The sequence below is a fragment of the Bombina bombina genome, chromosome 7 (assembly GCF_027579735.1).
Source record: "Bombina bombina isolate aBomBom1 chromosome 7, aBomBom1.pri, whole genome shotgun sequence".
Lineage (NCBI taxonomy): Eukaryota > Metazoa > Chordata > Amphibia > Anura > Bombinatoridae > Bombina > Bombina bombina.
Genome location: NC_069505.1, coordinates 18,472,553 through 18,499,224, shown reverse-complemented (window position 1 = coordinate 18,499,224; position 26,672 = coordinate 18,472,553). Strand labels below are relative to the sequence as shown.

Sequence of the window (26,672 nt, the reverse complement as noted above, 5' to 3'; positions counted from 1 at the left end):
ACATATGAGGTTTATGCACAAGGAATATTTCAAATATGTTTACATTTTGAATTTTTCATATATATATAAATATATAAGTTGCTTTCCTTAGTTCTTTGTATTTTCCAGGAGAAATTTAAAAATGTAAGGTATATGCTTGTTCTCTTTAAATAGATGACATGCAGGTACACAGGTGAGCATTGGACCAAGTGCGCAAGCGCACAAAGCGCGTCTGCTACGTTGAGTACCTTGCATATCATCCTGGAATAATTTTGGATTTTTATATGACCCATGGTCTTTTTTACTTTTAGAATTTACAATAAACTTTTTGTATATTTTTTTTATCTTGGGAGTTCTAGTGCGCTTTTTCCACTTTTGTTTTCTATTTGTCAGTATAATAACACCCAGCACTATATAATGACACAGTAGTGACACTGGCACATGGGTATAGCCAGAGGAGGGCTGGTTATAGGATCAGTGGTATCTGCATCAGTATAATAACACCCAGCACTATATAATGACACAGTAGTGACACTGGCACATGGGTAAAGCCAGAGGAGGGCTGGTTACAGGGATCAGTGGTATCTGCATCAGTATAATAACACCCAGCACTATATAATGACACAGTAGTGACACTGGCACATGGGTATAGCCAGAGGAGGGCTGGTTATAGGATCAGTGGTATCTGCATCAGTATAATAACACCCAGCACTATATAATGACACAGTAGTGACACTGGCACATGGGTATAGCCAGAGGAGGGCTGGTTAAAGGATCAGTGGTATCTGCATCAGTATAATAACACCCAGCACTATATAATGACACAGTAGTGACACTGGCACATGGGTATAGCCAGAGGAGGGCTGGTTATAGGATCAGTGGTATCTGCATCAGTATAATAACACCCAGCACTATATAATGACACAGTAGTGACACTGGCACATGGTATAGCCAGAGGAGGGCTGGTTATAGGATCAGTGGTATCTGCATCAGTATAATAACACCCAGCACTATATAATGACACAGTAGTGACACTGGCACATGGGTATAGCCAGAGGAGGGCTGGTTAAAGGATCAGTGGTATCTGCATCAGTATAATAACACCCAGCACTATATAATGACACAGTAGTGACACTGGCACATGGGTATAGCCAGAGGAGGGCTGGTTAAAGGATCAGTGGTATCTGCATCAGTATAATAACACCCAGCACTATATAATGACACAGTAGTGACACTGGCACATGGGTATAGCCAGAGGAGGGCTGGTTACAGGATCAGTGGTATCTGCATCAGTATAATAACACCCAGCACTATATAATGACACAGTAGTGACACTGGCACATGGGTATAGCCAGAGGAGGGCTGGTTATAGGATCAGTGGTATCTGCATCAGTATAATAACACCCAGCACTATATAATGACACAGTAGTGACACTGGCACATGGGTATAGCCAGAGGAGGGCTGGTTATAGGATCAGTGGTATCTGCATCAGTATAATAACACCCAGCACTATATAATGACACAGTAGTGACACTGGCACATGGGTATAGCCAGAGGAGGGCTGGTTAAAGGATCAGTGGTATCTGCATCAGTATAATAACACCCAGCACTATATAATGACACAGTAGTGACACTGGCACATGGGTATAAGCCAGAGGAGGGCTGGTTACAGGATCAGTGGTATCTGCATCAGTATAATAACACCCAGCACTATATAATGACACAGTAGTGACACTGGCACATGGGTATAGACAGAGGAGGGCTGGTTATAGGATCAGTGGTATCTGCATCAGTATAATAACACCCAGCACTATATAATGACACAGTAGTGACACTGGCACATGGGTATAGCCAGAGGAGGGCTGGTTACTAGGATCAGTGGTATCTGCATCAGTATAATAACACCCAGCACTATATAATGACACAGTAGTGACACTGGCACATGGGTATAGCCAGAGGAGGGCTGGTTATAGGATCAGTGGTATCTGCATCAGTATAATAACACCCAGCACTATATAATGACACAGTAGTGACACTGGCACATGGGTATAGCCAGAGGAGGGCTGGTTACAGGATCAGTGGTATCTGCATCTGTATAATAACATCCCAGCACTATATAATGACACAGTAGTGACACTGGCACATGGGTATAGCCAGAGGAGGGCTGGTTATAGGATCAGTGGTATCTGCATCAGTATAATAACACCCAGCACTATATAATGACACAGTAGTGACACTGGCACATGGGTATAGCCAGAGGAGGGCTGGTTATAGGCTCAGTGGTATCTGCATCAGTATAATAACACCCAGCACTATATAATGACACAGTAGTGACACTGGCACATGGGTATAGCCAGAGGAGGGCTGGTTATAGGATCAGTGGTATCTGCATCAGTATAATAACACCCAGCACTATATAATGACACAGTAGTGACACTGGCACATGGGTATAGCCAGAGGAGGGCTGGTTATAGGATCAGTGGTATCTGCATCAGTATAATAACACCCAGCACTATATAATGACACAGTAGTGACACTGGCACATGGGTATAGCCAGAGGAGGGCTGGTTATAGGATCAGTGGTATCTGCATCAGTATAATAACACCCAGCACTATATAATGACACAGTAGTGACACTGGCACATGGGTATAGCCAGAGGAGGGCTGGTTATAGGATCAGTGGTATCTGCATCAGTATAATAACACCCAGCACTATATAATGACACAGTAGTGACACTGGCACATGGGTATAGCCAGAGGAGGGCTGGTTATAGGATCAGTGGTATCTGCATCAGTATAATAACACCCAGCACTATATAATGACACAGTAGTGACACTGGCACATGGGTATAGCCAGAGGAGGGCTGGTTATAGGATCAGTGGTATCTGCATCAGTATAATAACACCCAGCACTATATAATGACACAGTAGTGACACTGGCACATGGGTATAGCCAGAGGAGGGCTGGTTATAGGATCAGTGGTATCTGCATCAGTATAATAACACCCAGCACTATATAATGACACAGTAGTGACACTGGCACATGGGTATAGCCAGAGGAGGGCTGGTTATAGGATCAGTGGTATCTGCATCAGTATAATAACACCCAGCACTATATAATGACACAGTAGTGACACTGGCACATGGGTATAGCCAGAGGAGGGCTGGTTATAGGATCAGTGGTATCTGCATCAGTATAATAACACCCAGCACTATATAATGACACAGTAGTGACACTGGCACATGGGTATAGCCAGAGGAGGGCTGGTTATAGGATCAGTGGTATCTGCATCAGTATAATAACACCCAGCACTATATAATGACACAGTAGTGACACTGGCACATGGGTATAGCCAGAGGAGGGCTGGTTATAGGAGTCAGTGGTATCTGCATCAGTATAATAACACCCAGCACTATATAATGACACAGTAGTGACACTGGCACATGGGTATAGCCAGAGGAGGGCTGGTTATAGGATCAGTGGTATCTGCATCAGTATAATAACACCCAGCACTATATAATGACACAGTAGTGACACTGGCACATGGGTATAGCCAGAGGAGGGCTGGTTATAGGATCAGTGGTATCTGCATCAGTATAATAACACCCAGCACTATATAATGACACAGTAGTGACACTGGCACATGGGTATAGCCAGAGGAGGGCTGGTTATAGGGTCAGTGGTATCTGCATCAGTATAATAACACCCAGCACTATATAATGACACAGTAGTGACACTGGCACATGGGTAAAGCCAGAGGAGGGCTGGTTACAGGATCAGTGGTATCTGCATCAGTATAATAACACCCAGCACTATATAATGACACAGTAGTGACACTGGCACATGGGTAAAGCCAGAGGAGGGCTGGTTATAGGATCAGTGGTATCTGCATCAGTATAATAACACCCAGCACTATATAATGACACAGTAGTGACACTGGCACATGGGTATAGCCAGAGGAGGGCTGGTTATAGGATCAGTGGTATCTGCATCAGTATAATAACACCCAGCACTATATAATGACACAGTAGTGACACTGGCACATGGGTATAGCCAGAGGAGGGCTGGTTATAGGATCAGTGGTATCTGCATCAGTATAATAACACCCAGCACTATATAATGACACAGTAGTGACACTGGCACATGGGTATAGCCAGAGGAGGGCTGGTTATAGGATCAGTGGTATCTGCATCAGTATAATAACACCCAGCACTATATAATGACACAGTAGTGACACTGGCACATGGGTATAGCCAGAGGAGGGCTGGTTACAGGATCAGTGGTATCTGCATCAGTATAATAACACCCAGCACTATATAATGACACAGTAGTGACACTGGCACATGGGTATAGCCAGAGGAGGGCTGGTTATAGGATCAGTGGTATCTGCATCAGTATAATAACACCCAGCACTATATAATGACACAGTAGTGACACTGGCACATGGGTATAGCCAGAGGAGGGCTGGTTATCAGGATCAGTGGTATCTGCATCAGTATAATAACACCCAGCACTATATAATGACACAGTAGTGACACTGGCACATGGGTATAGCCAGAGGAGGGCTGGTTACAGGTTCAGTGGTATCTGCATCAGTATAATAACACCCAGCACTATATAATGACACAGTAGTGACACTGGCACATGGGTATAGCCAGAGAGGGCTGGTTATAGGATCAGTGGTATCTGCATCAGTATAATAACACCCAGCTCTATATAATGACACAGTAGTGACACTGGCACATGGGTATAGCCAGAGGAGGGCTGGTTATAGGATCAGTGGTATCTGCATCAGTATAATAACACCCAGCACTATATAATGACACAGTAGTGACACTGGCACATGGGTATAGCCAGAGGAGGGCTGGTTATAGGGTCAGTGGTATCTGCATCAGTATAATAACACCCAGCACTATATAATGACACAGTAGTGACACTGGCACATGGGTATAGCCAGAGGAGGGCTGGTTATAGGATCAGTGGTATCTGCATCAGTATAATAACACCCAGCACTATATAATGACACAGTAGTGACACTGGCACATGGGTATAGCCAGAGGAGGGCTGGTTATAGGTCAGTGGTATCTGCATCAGTATAATAACACCCAGCACTATATAATGACACAGTAGTGACACTGGCACATGGGTATAGCCAGAGGAGGGCTGGTTATAGGGTCAGTGGTATCTGCATCAGTATAATAACACCCAGCACTATATAATGACACAGTAGTGACACTGGCACATGGGTATAGCCAGAGAGGGCTGGTTATAGGATCAGTGGTATCTGCATCAGTATAATAACACCCAGCACTATATAATGACACAGTAGTGACACTGGCACATGGGTATAGCCAGAGGAGGGCTGGTTATAGGTTCAGTGGTATCTGCATCAGTATAATAACACCCAGCACTATATAATGACACAGTAGTGACACTGGCACATGGGTATAGCCAGAGGAGGGCTGGTTATAGGATCAGTGGTATCTGCATCAGTATAATAACACCCAGCACTATATAATGACACAGTAGTGACACTGGCACATGGGTATAGCCAGAGGAGGGCTGGTTATAGGATCAGTGGTATCTGCATCAGTATAATAACACCCAGCACTATATAATGACACAGTAGTGACACTGGCACATGGGTATAGCCAGAGGAGGGCTGGTTATAGGGTCAGTGGTATCTGCATCAGTATAATAACACCCAGCACTATATAATGACACAGTAGTGACACTGGCACATGGGTATAGCCAGAGGAGGGCTGGTTATAGATCAGTGGTATCTGCATCAGTATAATAACACCCAGCACTATATAATGACACAGTAGTGACACTGGCACATGGGTATAGCCAGAGGAGGGCTGGTTATAGGATCAGTGGTATCTGCATCAGTATAATAACACCCAGCACTATATAATGACACAGTAGTGACACTGGCACATGGGTATAGCCAGAGGAGGGCTGGTTATAGAGTCAGTGGTATCTGCATCAGTATAATAACACCCAGCACTATATAATGACACAGTAGTGACACTGGCACATGGGTATAGCCAGAGGAGGGCTGGTTATAGGATCAGTGGTATCTGCATCAGTATAATAACACCCAGCACTATATAATGACACAGTAGTGACACTGGCACATGGGTATAGCCAGAGGAGGGCTGGTTATAGGATCAGTGGTATCTGCATCAGTATAATAACACCCAGCACTATATAATGACACAGTAGTGACACTGGCACATGGGTATAGCCAGAGGAGGGCTGGTTATAGGATCAGTGGTATCTGCATCAGTATAATAACACCCAGCACTATATAATGACACAGTAGTGACACTGGCACATGGGTATAGCCAGAGGAGGGACTGGTTATAGGATCAGTGGTATCTGCATCAGTATAATAACACCCAGCACTATATAATGACACAGTAGTGACACTGGCACATGTGTATAGCCAGAGGAGGGCTGGTTATAGAGTCAGTGGTATCTGCATCAGTATAATAACACCCAGCACTATATAATGACACAGTAGTGACACTGGCACATGGGTATAGCCAGAGGAGGGCTGGTTATAGAGTCAGTGGTATCTGCATCAGTATAATAACACCCAGCACTATATAATGACACAGTAGTGACACTGGCACATGGGTATAGCCAGAGGAGGGCTGGTTATAGGATCAGTGGTATCTGCATCAGTATAATAACACCCAGCACTATATAATGACACAGTAGTGACACTGGCACATGGGTAAAGCCAGAGGAGGGCTGGTTATAGGATCAGTGGTATCTGCATCAGTATAATAACACCCAGCACTATATAATGACACAGTAGTGACACTGGCACATGGGTATAGCCAGAGGAGGGCTGGTTATATAATCAGTGGTATCTGCATCAGTATAATAACACCCAGCACTATATAATGACACAGTAGTGACACTGGCACATGGGTATAGCCAGAGGAGGGCTGGTTATAGGATCAGTGGTATCTGCATCAGTATAATAACACCCAGCACTATATAATGACACAGTAGTGACACTGGCACATGGGTATAGCCAGAGGAGGGCTGGTTATAGGATCAGTGGTATCTGCATCAGTATAATAACACCCAGCACTATATAATGACACAGTAGTGACACTGGCACATGGGTATAGCCAGAGGAGGGCTGGTTATAGAATCAGTGGTATCTGCATCAGTATAATAACACCCAGCACTATATAATGACACAGTAGTGACACTGGCACATGGGTATAGCCAGAGGAGGGCTGGTTACAGGATCAGTGGTATCTGCATCAGTATAATAACACCCAGCACTATATAATGACACAGTAGTGACACTGGCACATGGGTATAGCCAGAGGAGGGCTGGTTACAGATCAGTGGTATCTGCATCAGTATAATAACACCCAGCACTATATAATGGACACAGTAGTGACACTGGCACATGGGTATAGCCAGAGGAGGGCTGGTTATAGGATCAGTGGTATCTGCATCAGTATAATAACACCCAGCACTATATAATGACACAGTAGTGACACTGGCACATGGGTATAGCCAGAGGAGGGCTGGTTATAGGATCAGTGGTATCTGCATCAGTATAATAACACCCAGCACTATATAATGACACAGTAGTGACACTGGCACATGGGTATAGCCAGAGGAGGGCTGGTTATAGGATCAGTGGTATCTGCATCAGTATAATAACACCCAGCACTATATAATGACACAGTAGTGACACTGGCACATGGGTATAGCCAGAGGAGGGCTGGTTATAGAGTCAGTGGTATCTGCATCAGTATAATAACACCCAGCACTATATAATGACACAGTAGTGACACTGGCACATGGGTATAGCCAGAGGAGGGCTGGTTATAGAATCAGTGGTATCTGCATCAGTATAATAACACCCAGCACTATATAATGACACAGTAGTGACACTGGCACATGGGTATAGCCAGAGGAGGGCTGGTTATAGGATCAGTGGTATCTGCATCAGTATAATAACACCCAGCGCTATATAATGACACAGTAGTGACACTGGCACATGGGTATAGCCAGAGGAGGGCTGGTTATAGGATCAGTGGTATCTGCATCAGTATAATAACACCCAGCACTATATAATGACACAGTAGTGACACTGGCACATGGGTATAGCCAGAGGAGGGCTGGTTATAGGATCAGTGGTATCTGCATCAGTATAATAACACCCAGCACTATATAATGACACAGTAGTGACACTGGCACATGGGTATAGCCAGAGGAGGGCTGGTTATAGGTCAGTGGTATCTGCATCAGTATAATAACACCCAGCACTATATAATGACACAGTAGTGACACTGGCACATGGGTATAGCCAGAGGAGGGCTGGTTATAGGGTCAGTGGTATCTGCATCAGTATAATAACACCCAGCACTATATAATGACACAGTAGTGACACTGGCACATGGGTATAGCCAGAGGAGGGCTGGTTATAGTATCAGTGGTATCTGCATCAGTATAATAACACCCAGCACTATATAATGACACAGTAGTGACACTGGCACATGGGTATAGCCAGAGGAGGGCTGGTTATAGGGTCAGTGGTATCTGCATCAGTATAATAACACCCAGCACTATATAATGACACAGTAGTGACACTGGCACATGGGTATAGCCAGAGGAGGGCTGGTTATAGGGTCAGTGGTATCTGCATCAGTATAATAACACCCAGCACTATACAATGACACAGTAGTGACACTGGCACATGGTATAGCCAGAGGAGGGCTGGTTATATAATCAGTGGTATCTGCATCAGTATAATAACACCCAGCACTATATAATGACACAGTAGTGACACTGGCACATGGGTATAGCCAGAGGAAGGCTTGTTATAGAATCAGTAGTATCTGCATCAGTATAATAACACCCAGCACTATATAATGACACAGTAGTGACACTGGCACATGGGTATAGCCAGAGAAGGGCTGGTTATATGGTTAGTGGTATCTTCGTCAGTATAATAACACCCAGCATTATACAAAGACACAGTAGTGACACTGGCACATGGGTATAGTCAGAGGAGGGCTGGTTATAGAATCAGTGGTATCTGCATCAGTATAATAACACCCAGCACTATATAATGACACAGTAGTGACACTGGCACATGGGTATAGCCAGAGGAGGGCTGGTTATAGTAGTGGTATCTGCATCAGTATAATAACACCCAGCGCTATATAATGACACAGTAGTGACACTGGCACATGGTTATAGCCAGAGGAGGGCTGGTTATAGGATTAGTGGTATCTGCATCAGTATAATAACACCCCAGCACTATATAATGACACAGTAGTGACACTGGCACATGGGTATAGCCAGACAAGGGCTGGTTATAGGGTCAGTGGTATCTGCATCAGTTTAATAACACCCAGCTCTATATAATGACACAGTAGTGACACTGGCACATGGGTATAGCCAGAGGAGGGCTGGTTATACGATCAGTGGTATCTGCATCGGTATAATAACACCCAGCATTATATAATGACACAGTAGTGACACTGGCACATGCGTATAGCCAGAGGAGGGCTGGTTATAGGGTCAGTGGTATCTGCATCAGTATAATAACACCCAGAGCTATATAATGACACAGTAGTGACACTGGCACATGCGTATAGCCAGACAAGGGCTGGTTATAGGGTCAGTGGTATCTGCATCAGTATAATAACACCCAGCGCTATATAATGACACAGTAGTGACACTGGCACATGCGTATAGCCAGACAAGGGCTGGTTATAGGGTCAGTGGTATCTGCATCAGTATAATAACACCCAGCGCTATATAATGACACAGTAATGACACTGGCACATGGGTATAGCCAGAGGAGGGCTGGTTATACGATCAGTGGTATCTGCATCTGTATAATAACACCCAGATCCATACAAAGACACAGTAGTGACACTGGCAGATGGGTATAGCCAGAGGAGGGCTGGTTATAGGATCAGTGGTATCTGCATCAGTATAGGCACGTACCTCTCATCTCCTCCTAATACACAGACACCAGGGTATGTACCTCTCATCTCCTCCTAATACACAGACACCAGGGTATGTACATCTCACCTCCTCCTAATACACAGACACCAGGGCATGTACCTCTCATCTCCTCCTAATACACAGACACCAGGGCACGTACCTCTCACCTCCCCCTAATACACAGACACCAGGGCAAGTAACTCTCACCTCCCCCTAATACACAGACACCAGGGCAAGAAACTCTCACCTCCCCCTAATACACAGACACCAGGGCAATACCACTCACCTCCCCCTAATACACAGACACCAGGGCACGTACCTCTCACCTCCTCCTAATACACAGACACCAGGGCACGTACCTCTCACCTCCTCCTAATACACAGACACCAGGGCACGTACCTCTCACCTCCCCCCTAATACACAGACACCAGGGCACGTACCTCTCACCTCCCCCTAATACACAGACACCAGGGCACGTACCTCTCACCTCTCCCTAATACACAGACACCAGGGTACGTACCTCTCACCTCCTCCTAATACACAGACACCAGGGCACGTACCTCTCACCTCCCTCTAATACACAGACACCAGGACACGTACCTCTCACCTCTCCCTAATACACAGACACCAGGGCAAGTACCTCTCACCTCCCCCTAATACACAGACACCAGGGCACCTACCTCTCACCTCCCCCTAATACACAGACACCAGGGCACGTACCTCTCACCTCCCCCTAATATACAGACACCAGGGCACGTACCTCTCACCTCCCCCTAATACACAGACACCAGGGCACGTACCTCTCACCTCCCTCTAATACACAGACACCAGGGCATGTACCTCTCACCTCCCTCTAATACACAGACACCAGGGCACGTACCTCTCACCTCTCCCTAATACACAGACACCAGGGCAAGTACCTCTCACCTCCCCCTAATACACAGACACCAGGGCACCTACCTCTCACCTCCCCCTAATACACAGACACCAGGGCACGTACCTCTCACCTCCCCCTAATATACAGACACCAGGGCACGTACCTCTCACCTCCCCCTAATACACAGACACCAGGGCACGTACCTCTCACCTCCCTCTAATACACAGACACCAGGGCATGTACCTCTCACCTCCCCCTAATACACAGACACCAGGGCACGTACCTCTCACCTCCCCCTAATACACCGACACCAGGGCACGTACCTCTCACCTCCCCCTAATACACCGACACCAGGGCACGTACCTCTCACCTCCCCCTAATACACAGACACCAGGGCACGTACCTCTCACCTCCCCTAATACACAGACACCAGGGCACGTACCTCTCACCTCCCCCTAATACACAGACACAAGGGCACGTACCTCTCACCTCCCCCTAATACACAGACACCAGGGTACATACCTCTCACCTCCCCTAATACACAGACACCCGGGCACGTACCTCTCACCTCCCCCTAATACACAGACACCAGGGCACGTACCTCTCACCTCCCCCTAATACACAGACACCAGGGCACGTACCTCTCACCTCTCCTAATACACAGACACCAGGGCACGTACCTCTCACCTCCCCCTAATACACAGACACCAGGGCACGTACCTCTCACCTCCCCCTAATACACAGACACCAGGGCACGAAGCTCTCACCTCCCCCTAATACACAGACACCGGGGCACGTACCTCTCACCTCCCCCTAATACACAGACACCAGGGCACGAAGCTCTCACCTCCCCCTAATACACAGACACCGGGGCACGTACCTCTCACCTCTCCCTAATACACAGACACCAGGGCACGTACCTCTCACCTCCTCCTTATACACAGACACCAGGGCACATACATCTTACCTCCCCCTAATACACAGACACCAGGGCACGTACCTCTCACCTCTCCCTAATACACAGACACCAGGGCACGTACCTCTCACCTCTCCTAATACACAGACACCAGGGCACGTACCTGTCACCTCCCCCTAATACACAGACACCAGGGCACGTACCTCTCACCTCTCCTAATACACAGACACCAGGGCACGTACCTCTCACCTCTCCTAATACACAGACACCAGGGCACGTACCTCTCACCTCTCCTAATACACAGACACCAGGGCACGTACCTCTCACCTCTCCTAATACACAGACACCAGGGCACGTACCTCTCACCTCTCCCTAATACACAGACACCAGGGCACGTACCTCTCAACTCCCCCTAATACACAGACACCAGGGTACTACCTCTCACCTCCCCCTAATAAACAGACACCAGGGCATGTACCTCTCATCTCCCCCTAATACACAGACACCAGGGCACGTACCTCTCACCTCCCCCTAATACACAGACACCAGGGCACGTACCTCTCACCTCCCCCTAATACACAGACACCAGGGCACGTACCTCTCACCTCCCTCTAATACACAGACACCAGGGCACGTACCTCTCACCTCCCCCTAATACACAGACACCAGGGCATGTACCTCTCACCTCCCCCTAATACACAGACACCAGGGCACGTACCTCTCACCTCCCCCTAATACACAGACACCAGGGCACGTACCTCTCACCTCCCCCTAATACACAGACACCAGGGCACGTACCTCTCACCTCCCCCCTAATACACAGACACCAGTGCACGTACCTCTCACCTCCCCCTAATACACAGACAAAAGGGCACGTACCTCTCACCTCCCCCTAATACACAGACACCAGGGAACGTACCTCTCACCTCCCCCTAATACACAGACACCAGGGCACGTACCTCTCACCTCTCCCTAATACACAGACACCAGGGCACGTACCTCTCACCTCCCCCTAATACACAGACACCAGGGCACGTACCTCTCACCTCTCCCTAATACACAGACACCAGGGCACGTACCTCTCACCTCTCCCTAATACACAGACACCAGGGCACGTACCTCTCACCTCCCCCTAATACACAGACACCAGGGCACGTACCGCTCACCTCCCTCTAATACACAGACACCAGGGCACGTACCTCTCACCTCCCCCTAATACACAGACACCAGGGCACGTACCTCTCACTTCCCTCTAATACACAGACACCAGGGCACGTACCTCTCACCTCCCCCTAATACACAGACACCAGGGCACGTACCTCTCACCTCCCCTAATACACAGACACTAGGGCACGTAGCTCTCACCTCTCCCTAATACACAGACACCAGGGCACGTACCTCTCACCTCCCCCCTAATACACAGACGCCAGGGCACGTACCGCGCACCTCCCCCTAATACACAGTCACCAGGGCACGTACCTCTCACCTCCCCCTAATACACAGACACCAGGGCACGTACCTCTCACCTCTCCCTAATACACAGACACCAGGGTACGTACCTCTCACCTCCTCCTAATACACAGACACCAGGGCACGTACCTCTCACCTCTCCCTAATACACATACACCAGGGCACGTACCTCTCACCTCCCCCTAATATACAGACACCAGGGCACGTACCTCTCACCTCCCCCTAATACACAGACACCAGGGCACGTACCTCTCACCTCCCCCTAATACACAGACACCAAGGCATGTACCTCTCACCTCCCCCTAATACACAGACACCAGGGCACGTACCTCTCACCTCCCTCTAATACACAGACACCAGGGCACGTACCTCTTACCTCCCCTAATACACAGACACCAGGGCACGTACCTCTCACCTCCCCCTAATACACAGACACCAGGGCACGTACCTCTCACCTCCCCCTAATACACAGACACCAGGGCACATACCTCTCACCTCCTCCTAATACACAGACACCAGGGCACGTACCTCTCACCTCCCCCTAATACACAGACACTAGGGCACGTACCTCTCACCTCCTCCTAATACACAGACACCAGGGCACGTACCTCTCACCTCCCCCTAATACACAGACACCAGGGCTCGTACCTTTCACCTCCCCCCTAATACACAGACACCAGGGCACGTACCTCTCACCTCTCCTAATACACAGACACCAGGGCACGTACCTCTCACCTCTCCTAATACACAGACACCAGGGCTCGTACCTTTCACCTCCCCTCTAATACACAGACACCAGGGCACGAAGCTCTCACCTCCCCCTAATACACAGACACCAGGGCACGTACCTCTCACCTCTCCTAATACACAGACACCAGGGCTCGTACCTTTCACCTCCCCTCTAATACACAGACACCAGGGCACGGAGCTCTCACCTCCCCCTAATACACAGACACCAGGGCACGTACCTCTCACCTCCCCCTAATACACAGACACCAGGGCACGTTACCTCTCACCTCCCCCTAATACACAGACACCAGGGCACGTACCTCTCACCTCTCCTTAATACACAGACACCAGGGCACATACCTCTCACCTCCCCCTAATACACAGACACCAGGGCACGTACCTCTCACCTCCCCCTAATACACAGACACCAGGGCACGTACCTCTCACCTCTCCCTAATATACAGACACCAGGGTACGTACCTCTCACCTCCCTCTAATACACAGACACCAGGGCACGTACCTCTCACCTCCCCCTAATACACAGACACCAGGGCACGTACCTCTCACCTCCTCCTTATACACGGACACCAGGGTATGTACCTCTCACCTCCCCCTAATACACAGACACCAGGGCACGTACCTCTCACCTCCCTCTAATACACAGACACCAGAGCACGTACCTCTTACCTCCCCTAATACACAGACACCAGGGCACGTACCTCTCACCTCCCCCTAATACACAGACACCAGGGCACGTACCTCTCACCTCCCCCTAATACACAGACACCAGGGCACATACCTCTCACCTCCTCCTAATACACAGACACCAGGGCACGTACCTCTCACCTCTCCCTAATACACATACACCAGGGCACGTACCTCTCACCTCCCCCTAATATACAGACACCAGGGCACGTACCTCTCACCTCCCCCTAATACACAGACACCAGGGCACGTACCTCTCACCTCCCCCTAATACACAGACACCAAGGCATGTACCTCTCACCTCCCCCTAATACACAGACACCAGGGCACGTACCTCTCACCTCCCTCTAATACACAGACACCAGGGCACGTACCTCTTACCTCCCCTAATACACAGACACCAGGGCACGTACCTCTCACCTCCCCCTAATACACAGACACCAGGGCACGTACCTCTCACCTCCCCCTAATACACAGACACCAGGGCACATACCTCTCACCTCCTCCTAATACACAGACACCAGGGCACGTACCTCTCACCTACCCCTAATACACAGACACTAGGGCACGTACCTCTCACCTCCTCCTAATACACAGACACCAGGGCACGTACCTCTCACCTCCCCCTAATACACAGACACCAGGGCTCGTACCTTTCACCTCCCCCCTAATACACAGACACCAGGGCACGTACCTCTCACCTCCCCCTAATACACAGACACCAGGGCACGTACCTCTCACCTCTCCTAATACACAGACACCAGGGCTCGTACCTTTCACCTCCCCTCTAATACACAGACACCAGGGCACGAAGCTCTCACCTCCCCCTAATACACAGACACCAGGGCACGTACCTCTCACCTCCCCCTAATACACAGACACCAGGGCACGTTACCTCTCACCTCCCCCTAATACACAGACACCAGGGCACGTACCTCTCACCTCTCCTTAATACACAGACACCAGGGCACATACCTCTCACCTCCCCCTAATACACAGACACCAGGGCACGTACCTCTCACCTCCCCCTAATACACAGACACCAGGGCACGTACCTCTCACCTCTCCCTAATATACAGACACCAGGGTACGTACCTCTCACCTCCCTCTAATACACAGACACCAGGGCACGTACCTCTCACCTCCCCCTAATACACAGACACCAGGGCACGTACCTCTCACCTCCTCCTTATACACGGACACCAGGGTATGTACCTCTCACCTCCCCCTAATACACAGACACCAGGGTACGTACCTCTCACATCCCCCTAATACACAGACACAAGGGCACGTACCTCTCACCTCCTCCTAATACACAGACACCAGGGCACTTACCTCTTACCTCCTCCTTATACACAGACACCAGGGTATGTACCTCTCACCTCCCCCTAATACACAGACACCATGGTACGTACCTCTCACCTCCCCCTAATACACAGACACCAGGGCACGTACCTCTCACCTCCCCCTAATACACAGACACCAGGGCACGTACCTCTCACCTCCTCCTTATACACAGACACCAGGGCACGTACCTCTCACCTCTCCCTAATACACAGACACCAGGGCACGTACCTCTCACCTCTCCCTAATACACAGACACCAGGGCACGTACCTCTCACCTCTCCCTAATACACAGACACCAGGGCACGTACCTCTCACCTCCCTCTAATAAACAGACAACAGGGCACGTATCTCTCACCTCCCCCTAATACACAGACACCAGGGCACGTACCTCTCACCTCTCCTAATACACAGACACCAGGGCACGTACCTCTCACCTCTCCTAATACACAGACACCAGGGCAGGTACCTCTCACCTCTCCTAATACACAGACACCAGGGCACGTACCTCTCACCTCTCCTAATACACAGACACCAGGGCACGTACCTCTCACCTCCTCCTAATACACAGACACCAGGGTACTACCTCTCACCTCCCCCTAATAAACAGACACCAGGGCACGTACCTCTCACCTCCCCCTAATACACAGACACCAGGGCACGTACCTCTCACCTCCCCCTAATACACAGACACCAGGGCACGTACCTCTCACCTCCCCCTAATACACAGACACCAGGGCACCTACCTCTCACCTCCCCCTAATACACAGACACCAGGGCACCTACCTCTAACCTCCCCCTTATACACAGACACCAGGGCACGTAGCTCTCACCTCCCCCTAATACACAGACACCAGGGCTCGTAGCTCTCACCTCCCCTAATACACAGACACCAGTGCACGTACCTCTCACCTCCCCTAATACACAGACACCAGGGCACGTACCTCTCACCTCCCCCTAATACACAGACACCAGGGCACCTACCTCTCACCTCCCCCTAATACACAGACACCAGGGCTCGTAGCTCTCACCTCCCCTAATACACAGACACCAGGGCACGTACCTCTCACCTCCCCTAATACACAGACACCAGGGCACGTACCTCTCACCTCCCCCTAATACACAGACACCAGGGCAACTACCTCTCACCTCCCCCTAATACACAGACACCAGGGCTCGTAGCTCTCACCTCCCCTAATACACAGACACCAGGGCAAGTACCTCTCACCTCTCCTCTAATACACAGACACCAGGGCACGTACCTCTCACCTCTCCTAATACACAGACACCAGAGCACGTACCTCTCACCTCTCCTAATACACAGACACCAGAGCACGTACCTCTCACCTCTCCTAATACACAGACACTTGGGCACGTACCTCTCACCTCCCCCTAATACACAGACACCAGGGCACGGACCTCTCACCTCCCCCTAATACACAGACACCAGGGCACGTACCTCTCACCTCTCCTAATACACAGACACTTGGGCACGTACCTCTCACCTCCCCTAATACACAGACACAAGGGCACGTACCTCTCACCTCTCCTAATACACAGACACCAGGGCACGTACCTCTCACCTCTCCTAATACACAGACACTTGGGCACGTACCTCTCACCTCCCCTAATACACAGACACCAGGGCACGTACCTCTCATCTCTTCTAATACACAGACACTTGGGCACGTACCTCTCACCTCCCCTAATACACAGACACCAGGGCACGTACCTCTCACCTCTCCCCTAATATACAGACACCAGTGCACGTACCTCTCACCTCTCCTAATACACAGACACCAGGGCACTTACCTCTCACCTCCGCTAATACACAGACACCAGGGCACGTACCTCTCACCTCCCCCTAATACACAGACGCCAGGGCACCTACCTCTCACCTCCCCCTAATACACAGACACCAGGGCTCGTAGCTCTCACCTCCCCTAATACACAGACACCAGGGCACGTACCTCTCACCTCTCCTCTAATACACAGACACCAGGGCACGTACCTCTCACCTCTCCTAATACACAGACACCAGAGCACGTACCTCTCACCTCTCCTAATACACAGACACCAGAGCACGTACCTCTCACCTCTCCTAATACACAGACACTTGGGCACGTACCTCTCACCTCCCCTAATACACAGACACCAGGGCACGTACCTCTCACCTCTCCTAATACACAGACACTTGGGCACGTACCTCTCACCTCCCCTAATACACAGACACAAGGGCACGTACCTCTCACCTCTCCTATTACACAGACACCAGGGCACGTACCTCTCACCTCTCCTAATACACAGACACTTGGGCACGTACCTCTCACCTCCCCTAATACACAGACACCAGGGCACGTACCTCTCACCTCTTCTAATACACAGACACTTGGGCACGTACCTCTCACCTCCCCCTAATACACAGACACAAGGGCACGTACCCTCTCACCTCTCCTAATACACAGACACCAGGGCACGTACCTCTCACCTCTCCTAATACACAGACACCAGGGCTCGTACCTCTCACCTCCCCCTATTACACAGACACCAGGGCACGTACCTCTACACTCCCCCTAATACACAGACACCAGGGCACGTACCTCTCACCTCTCCTAATACACAGACACTTGGGCACGTAGCTCTCACCTCACCTAATACACAGACACCAGGGCACGTACCTCTCACCTCTCCCCTAATACACAGACACCAGGGCACGTACCTCTCACCTCTCCTAATACACAGACACCAGGGCACGTACCTCTCACCTCCCTCTAATAAACAGACAACAGGGCACGTATCTCTCACCCTCCCCCTAATACACAGACACCAGGGCACGTACCTCTCACCTCTCCTAAACACAGACACCAGGGCACGTACCTCTCACCTCTCCTAATACACAGACACCAGGGCAGGTACCTCTCACCTCTCCTAATACACAGACACCAGGGCACGTACCTCTCACCTCTCCTAATACACAGACACCAGGGCACGTACCTCTCACCTCCTCCTAATACACAGACACCAGGGTACTACCTCTCACCTCCCCCTAATAAACAGACACCAGGGCACGTACCTCTCACCTCCCCCTAATACACAGACACCAGGGCACGTACCTCTCACCTCCCCCTAATACACAGACACCAGGGCACGTACCTCTCACCTCCCCCTAATACACAGACACCAGGGCACCTACCTCTCACCTCCCCCTAATACACAGACACCAGGGCACCTACCTCTAACCTCCCCCTTATACACAGACACCAGGGCACGTAGCTCTCACCTCCCCCTAATACACAGACACCAGGGCTCGTAGCTCTCACCTCCCCTAATACACAGACACCAGTGCACGTACCTCTCACCTCCCCTAATACACAGACACCAGGGCACGTACCTCTCACCTCCCCCTAATACACAGACACCAGGGCACCTACCTCTCACCTCCCCCTAATACACAGACACCAGGGCTCGTAGCTCTCACCTCCCCTAATACACAGACACCAGGGCACGTACCTCTCACCTCTTCTAATACACAGACACTTGGGCACGTACCTCTCACCTCCCCTAATACACAGACACAAGGGCACGTACCTCTCACCTCTCCTAATACACAGACACCAGGGCACGTACCTCTCACCTCTCCTAATACACAGACACCAGGGCTCGTACCTCTCACCTCCCCCTATTACACAGACACCAGGGCACGTACCTCTCACCTCCCCCTAATACACAGACACCAGGGCACGTACCTCTCACCTCTCCTAATACACAGACACTTGGGCACGTAGCTCTCACCTCTCCCTAATACACAGACACCAGGGCACGTACCTCTCACCTCTCCTAATACACAGACACTTGGGCACGTACCTCTCACCTCCCCTAATACACAGACACCAGGGCACGTACCTCTCACCTCTTCTAATACACAGACACTTGGGCACGTACCTCTCACCTCCCCTAATACACAGACACAAGGGCACGTACCTCTCACCTCTCCTAATACACAGACACCAGGGCACGTACCTCTCACCTCTCCTAATAAACAGACACCAGGGCTCGTACCTCTCACCTCCCCCTAATACACAGACACCAGGGCACGTACCTCTCACCTCCCCCTAATACACAGACACCAGGGCACGTACCTCTCACCTCTCCTAATACACAGACACTTGGGCACGTAGCTCTCACCTCCCCCTAATACACAGACACCAGGGCACGTACCTCTCACCTCCCCCTAATACACAGACACCAGGGCTCGTAGCTCTCACCTCCCCTAATACACAGACACCAGGGCACGTACCTCTCACCTCCCCCTAATACACAGACACCAGGGCTCGTAGCTCTCACCTCCCCTAATACACAGACACCAGGGCACGTACCTCTCACCTCCCCTAATACACAGACACCAGGGCACCTACCTCTCACCTCCCCCTAATACACAGACACCAGGGCTCGTAGCTCTCACCTCCCCCTTATACACAGACACCAGGGCACATACCTCTCACCTCCCCCTAATACACAGACACCAGGGTACTACCTCTCACCTCCCCCTAATACACAGACACCAGGGCACGTACCTCTCACCTCCCCCTAATACACAGACACCAGGGTACGTACCTCTCACCTCCCCCTAATACACAGACACCCGGGCACGTACCTCTCACCTCCGCCTAATACACAGACACCAGGGCACATACCTCTCACCTCCCCCTAATACACAGACACCAGGGCACGTACCTCTCACCTCCCCCTAATACACAGACACCAGGGTACGTACCTCTCACCTCCCCCTAATACACAGACACCAGGGCACGTACCTCTCACCTCCCCCTAATACACAGACACCAGGGCACGTACCTCTCACCTCCCCCTAATACACAGACACCAGGGCACGTACCTCTCACCTCCCCCTAATACACAGACACCAGGGCATGTACCTCTCACCTCCCCCTAATACACAGACACCAGGGCACGTACCTCTCACCTCCCCCTTATACACAGACACGAGGGCACGTACCTCTCACCTCCCCCTAATACACAGACACCAGGGCACGTACCTGTCACCTCTCCCTAATACACAGACACCAGGGCACGTACCTCTCACCTCCCCCTAATACACAGACACCAGGGCACGTACCTCTCACCTCCCCCTAATACACAGACACCAGGGCACGTACCTCTCACCTCCCCCTAATACACAGACACCAGGGTACGTACCTCTCACCTCCCCCTAATACACAGACACCAGGGCACGTACCTCTCACCTCCGCCTAATACACAGACACCAGGGCACTTACCTCTTACCTCCTCCTTATACACAGACACCAGGGCTCGTACCTCTCACCTCCCCCTAATACACAGACACCAGGGCTCGTACCTCTCACCTCCCCCTAATACACAGACACCAGGGCACGTACCTCTCACCTCCCCCTAATACACAGACACCAGGGCACGTACCTCTCACCTCTCCTAATACACAGACACTTGGGCACGTAGCTCTCACCTCCCCCTAATACACAGACACCAGGGCACGTACCTCTCACCTCTCCCTAATACACAGACACCAGGGTACGTATCTCTCACCTCCCCCTAATACACAGACACCAGGGCACGTACCTCTCACCTCTCCTAATACACAGACACCAGGGCACGTACCTCTCACCTCTCCTAATACACAGACACAAGGGCACGTACCTCTCACCTCCCCCTAATACACAGACACCAGGGCACGTACCTCTCACCTCTCCTAATACACAGACACTTGGGCACGTAGCTCTCACCTCCCCCTAATACACAGACACCAGGGCACGTATCTCTCACCTCCCCCTAATACACAGACACCAGGGCACGTACCTCTCACCTCTCCTAATACACAGACACCAGGGCTCGTAGCTCTCACCTCACCTAATACACAGACACCAGGGCACGTACCTCTCACCTCTCCTAATACACAGACACCAGAGCACGTACCTCTCACCTCTCCTAATACACAGACACTTGGGCACGTACCTCTCACCTCCCCTAATACACAGACACCAGGGCACGTACCTCTCACCTCTCCTAATACACAGACACTTGGGCACGTACCTCTCACCTCCCCTAATACACAGACACCAGGGCACGTACCTCTCACCTCTCCTAATACACAGACACCAGGGCACGTACCTCTCACCTACTCCTAATACACAGACACCAGGGCACGTACCTCTCACCTCCCTCTAATACACAGACACCAGGGCACGTACCTCTCACCTCCCCCTAATACACAGACACCAGGGCACGTACCTCTCACCTCCCTCTAATACACAGACACCAGGGCACGTACCTCTCACCTCCCCTAATACACAGACACCAGGGCACGTACCTCTCACCTCTCCTAATACACAGACACCAGGGCACGTACCTCTCACCTCTCCTAATACACAGACACCAGGGCACGTACCTCTCACCTCTCCTAATACACAGACACCAGGGCACGTACCTCTCACCTCCCTCTAATACACAGACACCAGGGCACGTACCTCTCACCTCCCTCTAATACACAGACACCAGGGCACGTACCTCTCACCTCCCCTAATACACAGACACCAGGGCACGTACCTCTCACCTCTCCTAATACACAGACACCAGGGCACGTACCTCTCACCTCTCCTAATACACAGACACCAGGGCACGTACCTCTCACCTCTCCTAATACACAGACACCAGAGCACGTACCTCTCACCTCTCCTAATACACAGACACTTGGGCACGTACCTCTCACCTCTCCTAATACACAGACACTTGGGCACGTACCTCTCACCTCCCCTAATACACAGACACCAGGGCACGTACCTCTCACCTCTCCTAATACACAGACACCAGGGCACGTACCTCTCACCTACTCCTAATACACAGACACCAGGGCACGTACCTCTCACCTCCCTCTAATACACAGACACCAGGGCACGTACCTCTCACCTCCCTCTAATACACAGACACCAGGGCACGTACCTCTCACCTCCCTCTAATACACAGACACCAGGGCACGTACCTCTCACCTCCCCTAATACACAGACACCAGGGCACGTACCTCTCACCTCCCCCTAATACACAAACACCAGGTCACGTACCTTTCACCTCCCCCTAATACACAGACACCAGGGCAAGTACCTCTCACCTCCCCCTAATACACAGACACCAGGGCACGTACCTCTCACCTCTCCTAATACACAGACACCAGGGCACGTACCTCTCACCTCTCCTAATACACAGACACCAGGGCACGTACCTCTCACCTCTCCTAATACACAGACACCAGGGCACGTACTTCTCACCTCTCCTAATACACAGACACCAGGGCACGTACCTATCACCTCCTCCTAATACACAGACACCAGGGCACGTACCTCTCACCTCTCCTAATACACAGACACCAGGGCACGTACCTCTCACCTCCCTCTAATACACAGACACCAGGGCACGTACCTCTCACCTCCCTCTAATACACAGACACCAGGGCACGTACCTCTCACCTCCCCTAATACACAGACACCAGGGCACGTACCTCTCACCTCTCCTAATACACAGACACCAGGGCACGTACCTCTCACCTCTCCTAATACACAGACACCAGGGCACGTACCTCTTACTTCCCCCTAATACACAGACACCAGGGCACGTACCTCTCACCTCCCCCATAATACACAGGTGACATGACTCGTACAATCTAACTGTTGATTCTTTCTGTACAGACCTTCACAGCCTGGTGTAACTCTCACCTAAGGAAAGCCGGCACACAGATAGAGAACATAGAGGAAGACTTCAGAAATGGACTGAAACTTATGCTTCTTCTTGAGGTTATCTCTGGTAGGTAAGCTTCTGTATGCATGTAGTATAGATACAGACAGGTAGGTAAGCTTCTGTATGCATGTAGTATAGATACAGACAGGTAGGTACGCTTCTGTATGCATGTAGTATAGATACAGACAGGTAGGTACACTTCTGTATGCATGTAGTATAGATACAGACAGGTAGGTAAGCTTCTGTATGCATGTAGTATAGATACAGACAGGTAGGTACACTTCTGTATGCATGTAGTATAGATACAGACAGGTAGGTAAGCTTCTGTATGCATGTAGTATAGATACAGACAGGTAGGTAAGCTTCTGTATGCATGTAGTATAGATACAGACAGGTAGGTAAGGCTCCGTATGCATGTAGTATAGATACAGACAGGTAGGTAAGGCTCTGTATGCATGTAGTATAGATACAGACAGGTAGGTAAGCTTCTGTATGCATGTAGTATAGATACAGACAGGTAGGTAAGCTTCTGTATGCATGTAGTATAGATACAGACAGGTAGGTAAGCTTCTGTATGCATGTAGTATAGATACAGACAGGTAGGTAAGCTTCTGTATGAATGTACTATAGATACAGACAGGTAGGTAAGCTTCTTTACGCATGTAGTATAGATACAGACAAGTAGGTAAGCTTCTGTATGCTTGTAGTATAGATACAGACAGGTAGGTAAGGCTCTGTATACATGTAGTATAGATACAGACAGGTAGGTAAGCTTCTGTATGCATGTACTATAGATACAGACAGGTAGGTAAGCTTCTGTATGCATGTAATATAAATACAGATAGGTAAGTAAGCTTCTGTAAGCATTCAGTATAGATACAGGCAGGTAGGTAAGCTTCTGTATGCATGTAGTATAGATACAGACAGGTAGGTAAGCTTCTGTATGCATGCAGTATAGATACAGACAGGTAGGTAAGCTTCTGTATGCATGTAGTATAGATACAGACAGGTAGGTAAGCTTCTGTATGCATGCAGTATAGATACAGACAGGTAGGTAAGCTTCTGTATGCATGTAGTATAGATACAGACAGGTAAGTACGCTTCTGTATGCATGTAGTATAGATACAGACAGGTAGGTAAGCTTCTGTATGCATGTAGTATAGATACAGACAGGTAAGTATGCTTCTGTATGCATGTAGTATAGATACAGACAGGTAGGCAAGCTTCTGTATGCATGTAGTATAGATACAGACAGGTAGGTAAGCTTCTGTATGCATGTAGTATAGATACAGACAGGTAGGTAAGCTCCACACTGTGTAATGTGTTTTTATTAGACAGTGTTATTATGTGTATAACTGTGCTGTGAAATGTATATTATTATAGAGTGTTATTATGAGTGTAACTGTACGTAATACTGTATTTTTATTAGACAGTGTTATGAGTGTAACTGTATTGTTTAATGTATTTTTATTAGACAGTGTTATGAGTGTAACTGTACTGTGTAATGTATTTTTATTAGACAGTGTTATGAGTGTAACTGTACTATGTAATGTATTTTTATTAGACAGTGTTATTATGAGTGTAACTGTACTGTGTAATGTATTTTTATTACACAGTGTTATTATGAGTGTAACTGTACTGTGTAATGCATTTTTATTAGATAGTGGTATTATGAGTGTAACTGTACTGTGTAATGTATTTTTATTAGACAGTGTTATTATGAGTGTAACTGTACTGTGTAATGTATTTTTATTAGATAGTGTTAATATGAGTGTAACTGTACTGTGTAATGTATTATTATTAGTGTTATTATGAGTGCAACTGTACTGTTTAATGTATTTTTATTAGACAGCGTTATTATGAGTGTAACTGTACTGTGTAATATATTTTATTGGACAGTGTTATTATGAGTATAACTGTACTGTGTATGTATTTTATTACACAGTGTTATGAGTGTAACTGTACTGTGTAATGTATTTTTATTAGACAGTATTAAGATGAGTGTAACTATACTGTGTAATGTATTTTATTAGACAATGTTTATATGAGTGTAACTGTACTGTGTAATGTATTTTTATTAGACAGTGTTATTATGAGTGCAACTGTACTGTGTAATGTATTTTTATTAGATAGTGTTAATATGAGTGTAACTGTACTGTGCAATGTATTTTTATTTGTCAGTGTTAATATGAGTAACTGTAATGTGTAATGTATATTTATTAGACAGTGTTAGTATGAGTGTAACTGTACTGTGTAATGTATTTTTATTAGACAGTGTTATTTTGAGTGTAACTGTACTGTGTAATGTATTTTTATTAGACAATGTTTATATGAGTGTAACTGTACTGTGTAATGTATTTTTATAACACAGTGTTATTATGAGTGCAACTGTACTGTGTAATGTATTTTTATTAGATAGTGTTAATATGAGTGTAACTGTACTGTGAAATGTATTTTTATTAGTCAGTGTTAATATGAGTAACTGTAATGTGTAATGTATATTTATTAGACAGTGTGAATAGGAGTGTAACTGTACTATGCAATGTATTTTTATTAGTGTTATTATGAGTGTAACTGTACTGTGAAATGTATTTTTATTAGACAGTGTTAATATGAGTATAACTGCACTGTATAATGCATTTTATTAGGCAGTGTTATTATGAGTGTAACTGTACTGTGTAATGTATTTTTCTCTTGTAAAGGTGTATCCAGTCCACGGGTTCATCCATTACTTGTGGGATATTCTCCTTCCCAACAGGAAGCTGCAAGAGGACACCCACAGCAGAGCTGTCTATATAGCTCCTCCCCTAACTGCCACCCCCAGTCATTCTCTTGCAGCTCTCGACAAGAAAGGAAGTATCAAGAGAGA

The 26,672-nt window shown here is 48.8% G+C and overlaps 1 protein-coding gene across 1 annotated transcript in view; it reads left to right on the top strand.

The window, feature by feature from the left end:
- The window catches only part of ACTN3 (actinin alpha 3), a 175,803-nt gene that overhangs the window by 65,555 nt on the left and 83,576 nt on the right, over window positions 1–26,672 (top strand). The window contains exon 2 of the mRNA XM_053719972.1: window positions 23,755–23,869. Coding sequence (XP_053575947.1) covers window positions 23,755–23,869 — 115 coding nt within the window. The remainder of the gene's footprint in view (window positions 1–23,754; window positions 23,870–26,672) is intronic.